Below are 6,154 nucleotides of genomic sequence, written 5' to 3' on the forward strand. Positions count from 1 at the left end.
ATTTTGATCATCCTGCGTAAAGTAGCTATCTCTGAAGACACTGTCACATTGTTGTTGTTTTGTCATACTAGACTGAACCCAGGGCCTTCACATTGGACTACAGGCCCAGCCCTTTTTTAGTCCTTATTTTGAGACAGAGCCTTGCTAAATCACTAAATGGCCCATTTTGGGCTTGAACTTGTGTTTCTCCTGCCATATCTTCCTGAGTGCTGGGATTACAGGGGTGTACACACACCACACCTGACTTCTTTATCACATTATCTTTTCACACACTTATCTCTACCTAAGATAAATGTATTTATTTGTTTGCTAGGGTTATTGTCCGTCCCCTCCTTACTAGAATGTAAACCCCGAAGAGCAGAAACTTTAAGTGTTATCCATAGTAATATCCTACATGCTTATTCACCAGTACCTGGGCATTATAGGTGCTCAATAATATTTATGGATGAATGGGCTGGTAGGCAGACAGATGACCAAACAGCCTCCAAACATGAGGACACACATGATACAATAATACTGCTACATGTTCCATCTCTGTAAATACACGAGTGAGAAACAAGAATCCTTTCCCTCATTAACTAATCTCAGATGGCACCATACTTGCCTGCAACATTCATTCCTACTCACAGTCTTCTCTGTAGCTCTGCCTGGATACCACACACTGACATGTAAAATGTGTTTCTTTACTGTGCTTCTTCATTCCCAACCAACTCCTCCAAAAATGGAAGATGATGAAGGTGCATGTCTCACTGGGAGGCCTTGCAGGGGGTGCTCACCATCTCCTGTCACGTAGTAACCGGGAAACTTCTTAAAGTAGGTGGTCTCAAAGCGTGGGTGGTTCCCATAAACTGTGCGCATGATCCCTGGCCAGGGCTGTTTGAACACCTGGGGAGTGAGGAAGGCACAGTGATTACACCTGCTAGGTCTCTCACAGGAAGACTGTCATAGCTCTACTAACCCTGAGGAAATACCCTAAATGACATTCCTGAGAAGCAAGACAAATACAGGTTTTGAGAAGGATGATCGTAGCTTGGAATCCTAACTCTGCCATCTAGTAGCTATGAGACCTCAGGTAAGTAACTTTTCTTTGCTGAGCTTTAGGATCCTCATCTGTAAGTCAGAGCAAACGATTTCTATTCTGTAAAGTTATTGTGAGGGGAAATTGCCTAGCACAGTGTTGTGTTAGTGATAAAACATTTAATACATGTAAGTCTTCTTTTGGGTCTTCCTTCAGGAAATCAGACCCAGTTTAATGCAAATGAAAACAATCATATAAAGAAGTGAGACTAAGCCAGGTGTGGTGGTGGACACCTGTGATCCCCGCACTTAGGAGGCTGAGGCAGGGGGGTTGCCACAAGTTCAAGGGCAGTTTGGGCTACATAATGAGTTCAAAGCTAGACTTTCTGCTTAAAAAAAAAAAAGTGGGACTGAGCTAAGAGGAATATAGCTCAGTAGCACAGTGCCCTGGGTTTGCTTCCCAGCAATACCAAAAAAAGGAGGGGGGACCCCACACATGAGTAAATAAGTATTGCCCAACAATCGGAATTGTTCTGTGGCAGTAGATAGATGGGATAGATGGAATTATAGTTAAGAGTCAAAAGAACTGGCTTCATGTTTTACCCGTTACTAACTTGCTCTTGGGAAAGTGAAATGTGCCGGGGTCTAAAGGGCAGGGTTAGTAAGATCCTTACAAATATAACAAAAATTAGCTAACATTAATTGAATGATAACTTTGATGCTCTCTACTAATCCCTTTGCATGGATTATCTAATTTAAGTAAGCAATCCTAAGAGTCAAAAGTACTATTATAGCTCAGTTTTACAAATGAGAAAATTGAGCTGGGCGTGGTGACTTGGCACATGCCCGTGATCCCAGCACTCCGGAGACTCAGGCAGGAGAATTACCATGAGTTCAAAGCCAGCCTACGCTACAGCAGTCAATTCAGGGCCAGCCTCACAGCAAAATCCAGGAGAGGGAGAAGGGGAAGGACAGGGGGATTGATTTAGATTCAAATGTATTAGGTAACTTTTATCTGATGTCATAGAAGAGGCAGAGCCAGGATTTGAACCAAGGCAGTCTAACGCCAGTGCCTATGTGATTGTCCTCTATGTTATGAAACTTCCTTTCTTGACAGTGTCCATCAAAGGAAGAATTGGAGCTAAGTTTTCTGACCCAAAAAAGTGCCATCATGAATCTCTGAACAGATTTTTTAAAGGCCCTTAAGAACCTTATGCATCAAAAGGCAGAGATACAGGCAAAGGTTTCCCCTGAGGTCTCAGCAGAGGACAGTCCCCCAACTGTAGAGCTTCAGTCCTAAACAACTACTTAGAAAGATTAGGTTATAAACTCTTAGTCAGAGTACCCAAGAAGACCCTATCCCTTCTGCTAAAAGACCACCAAGGTCAGGACTCACCAGATAACCTTCGGCTTCACCTTCCAACTCTTCTCCAGACTCACTCAGGATTGCAGGAGCTACACCAAAGAATGGAAAGGACTAAAAGCAGAAGGGAGAGAGAACCCAAAAAGAGGAATGAGGCAACTCTGATTCAACTTCCAAGGCATCCCAGTGCCCCAAATTCCTTAGACATAATTAGCTTAGTATCCAACTCTCCAGTAGGCCAAATGCCCCAAGATCCTTCCCCTGTCAAGCCCAGGACCAGCAGTGCTCATACATATTTCAGGGCACTCACAGCAGAGCCAGGTTTCATGGGTGTAGCGCCAGGGAGGGGGGTCAGCATGTGGCCACCCTGTGGAAAGCAGAGATCAGGGTTTTGAGTTGGTCTTTCCATTCTATCTCTGAGTCCCAGCCTTTTGAACCTCTTACTCACTGTCTCTGTTTGCCAGAAGGTGTCCACAATGGGGCAGCGCTGGGCACCTACCACCCGGTGGTACCACAGCCAGGCTTCAGGGTTGATGGGTTCACCCACTGTACCTAGAACCTGCAAGGATGCCAGGCTATGCCTTCGGCAGAGGAGTAGGAGAGAGGAGAGTTCTGAGCACCACTGAGAGCCACAGGCCCTTCTTGTGCTCTCTCGCCTATTCCAGGTATGAGACTCAGGACACTAAAAGGAAACTATACAAAGGGAAGCACCCACCCCTGAAGAACACCCATGAGGGAAGCAACTGGGAAAGGGTCTCACTTGGTGACAGGCTCATCTCCAAACTTCATGAGCAGACGGATGGCTGTGGGTGCTGTGTAGAACTTGGTCACCTTGTATTTGTCCACGATGCTCCACAGGCGGCTCACATCTGGGTATGTGGGGATCCCCTCAAACTGACCCCAGTGAAAGCTGGTCATTTCTGGTCCTTCTCAATAGCCCCTCCAGTCCCTTACCATTACCTCAGTTTCTGTATTTTGCCTTTTCTGACCAACCCATGTTTTGACTCCCTGACCAGAGACTTTTCTGTCAGGACACATAATCCCCTCAAAATTCTTCTTTCTCCAGGTCTTAAGCAGACTAAGTAGGCCAGAGAGCTAGTCACACAGGATAATCTTTTTTTTTTTTTTTTTTTTTTTTCCTGTAGTGTGACTCAGGACTGAATTTTTTTATTAGTATGTTTGTAATACATAAAGCTTACATTCAACTTAAGAAGTAGGTACATGTACTTAGCATCTCTTGATTCATTTTATTTCCCTTTCCCTCCCATCTCTCCCGTCTCCCTCTATCTTTAGATCCCCTTCTCATTCGCAAAAGATCTATCTCCCTGTTTCCTATTTTCTATCTTTTATTTTGTTTTAAAAATTATTTATACTCTGGGTTTCTCATATAAGAGCAGTTATGTGATATTTAACTTGTATGTCTGATTTATTTCACTTAACATTATGGTCTCAAGGTATAGTCAATTTTCTACAAATGACTCAATGTATCCTTCTTTATGGAACAGCAGTACTCCATCATATATAAGTGTTACACATTCTGCTGCTATAAACGTGAGTATGTATGTATCACTGTGCTATGATGTCTTCAACTCTTTTCATCCAGGACAAACTTATCCACCCCCGCCCCCGGGTAGGCTAGGTAGCCATAAGTCTCAGCTCCCTTCTCACCAAAACACTGGTGGCACCATTTGCCAGTGGCCCATAGGTGATGTAGGAATGGCCAGTGATCCAACCAATGTCTGCTGTGCACCAAAACACATCCTCTGGGTGGAAGTCAAACACATACTTGAAAGTTGTAGCCACGTACAGCATATAGCCCCCAACTGTGTGTACCACACCCTGTGGGAGGAATGGGGCCTCAGATTGGGGTCTTCAGCCCACGTCCACTAATCAACAAATGGAGGTTGGGCAGAGCTGGAGAAAGACCCTTCTCAGGGAGTCTGGCCTGCTGTCATCCTTCCCACAGCATCTGTTTCTCTTTTATCTATTTTCTCTGTGCTCCCATCTCATCTTCTGCTACACAGCCTTAATATCACAAATATACATCAGCTCATCATTCCCATCTACACGCCAAGATTATATTTTGGAGCCAGCCACAGCACTTACACATGAACTCCTAGCACATTCACATAGCTCCCCCACACCCATACTGGGAAATGAACTCAGAACCTTGCGCTTGCCAGGCAGGCATGGTGCCACTGAGCTACATCCCTAGCCCCTTCACCAAATCTTTGCTATGTGTCATTAAGAGTGACTTACACAGAAAAAGACAATCCACTTTGTTTACTCTATCCCCATGAAGAAAAGGCCAAAATTGTGTTTTTAACGGCCCACTGTGAGATATTCCAAAGCACTTGGAGAGAAGAACTTAAGGATGGGTGGGTAGAAGGTAGAGTGACGTAGTTTTCAAATCTCTCAAGTCAATGGAAAAATCAGCTTTTAAAAACATTTCCAGCTCTCATGCTGTGCCCTGGCAGGGGACTAGACGTTAACAATGTTTCATGATAGAAAAAATGAACTTTGAGTTATGGTCTCAGAAGCAAAAGAGGGATCCTGCCCACCCTTAGCCTTGAGTTGACAGAATAGCTCTCCTTCAATCAAACCATGTGGGAACGGGAAAGGAACATCCATGTCAGCCACACGGATGATCCCTTCCTCCCTTTTCTGGGTACCATGAAAATCCTTACCTGACCTGTTTCACCCTGGGCCTATCTAGTAATTGAGAATGTATGTCTTAATTTGATTTAGAAAAGATAATGTGACATATCTGAAACTTACGGTTATAGAATAAAGTTTCTGTCATTACATGCTTCCTCACAAACTCACTTCTCACCTTTACCCAGCAGACGCACATGCGTACATACTTACCTTGGGTTTGCCTGTGGAGCCACTGGTGTACAGAATGAAGAGTGGGTCCTCAGCGTCACACCACTCTGGCTCAAACTCATCCCCTGCCTCTTGCATGAGTTCATGCCACCACAAGTCAACCCCTTGGTTCCAGAGGATCTGCAGGAAGAGGAAGAGAGGAGTAGGCAGCAAAGAAAGAACTGTAAGCAGCTCCAGATGGGGTGGGAGACTCCTCTACCTGACACCTGGAAGGAGTGGGTGGAGCTGGCAGGTGGAGATGCAGGAAGAGAAGGAGGGCCCTGCAAAGATAGAACAGGCAGAGAACAGGAGCATAACAACAGGCTTCCTGGGTATTCTGCCATCCTCCCCTTATCTCAACCATAGAACTCCCCTCACCTGGCCTCAAGCTGAGGAGAGCTCCTTGGTTGGTTACTTCCCACCCTTCACATCTCGGGTGAGATGTCATCTTTTTGGGAAGGCTTCTCCTGAATGGTATATGTAGATTCCCTTCCATCACTGCAATTATTATTAACCATAGGAGCACATTTCTTTCCCAGACAGCACATATTTTCATTGCTTTATTTGTTTACTTGGTTATTTTCTCCCCCAACTACATGGTGACCTCTAGGAGGGCAGTGACATGTCTTTTATATCTTTTCTCCAACATCTTGTAAAGTGACTGACATTCTCAAGAAAACATTCAGGAAATTTTTATTGAATAACTTTGCACACACAGCCTGCATACACACATATGCACTACAGGAAACTAGTAGCTTATCAGCAGAGATGCAGATACTACACAGCTCAGAAACACTAAATTAGTCAGAGCCTGCAGGCAAGGTGGGCACTTGACCTTGTTAGTAGTGAGAGAAATCAACAGATCTTTGTCCAAGGACATTTTCTTCCTTTTTTTTTTTTTTTTTTTTT

At 44.5% G+C, this 6,154-nt stretch overlaps 1 protein-coding gene across 4 annotated transcripts in view; it reads right to left on the minus strand.

The window, feature by feature from the left end:
• The window catches only part of Acss2 (acyl-CoA synthetase short chain family member 2), a 48,889-nt gene that overhangs the window by 3,184 nt on the left and 39,551 nt on the right, over positions 1–6,154 (minus strand). For all 4 annotated transcript variants that reach the window (XM_033766976.1, XM_033766977.1, XM_010639937.3 and 1 more), the window contains 7 exons: positions 5,249–5,386; positions 4,049–4,219; positions 3,141–3,274; positions 2,829–2,961; positions 2,691–2,747; positions 2,414–2,494; positions 777–885 (listed from right to left, as the gene is read on the minus strand). In XM_033766976.1, coding sequence (XP_033622867.1) covers positions 777–885; positions 2,414–2,494; positions 2,691–2,747; positions 2,829–2,961; positions 3,141–3,274; positions 4,049–4,219; positions 5,249–5,386 — 823 coding nt within the window. The remainder of the gene's footprint in view (positions 1–776; positions 886–2,413; positions 2,495–2,690; positions 2,748–2,828; positions 2,962–3,140; positions 3,275–4,048; positions 4,220–5,248; positions 5,387–6,154) is intronic.

This window comes from Fukomys damarensis, unplaced genomic scaffold, assembly GCF_012274545.1.
Source record: "Fukomys damarensis isolate Sample0158 unplaced genomic scaffold, DMR_v1.0_HiC HiC_scaffold_22, whole genome shotgun sequence".
Taxonomy (NCBI): domain Eukaryota; kingdom Metazoa; phylum Chordata; class Mammalia; order Rodentia; family Bathyergidae; genus Fukomys; species Fukomys damarensis.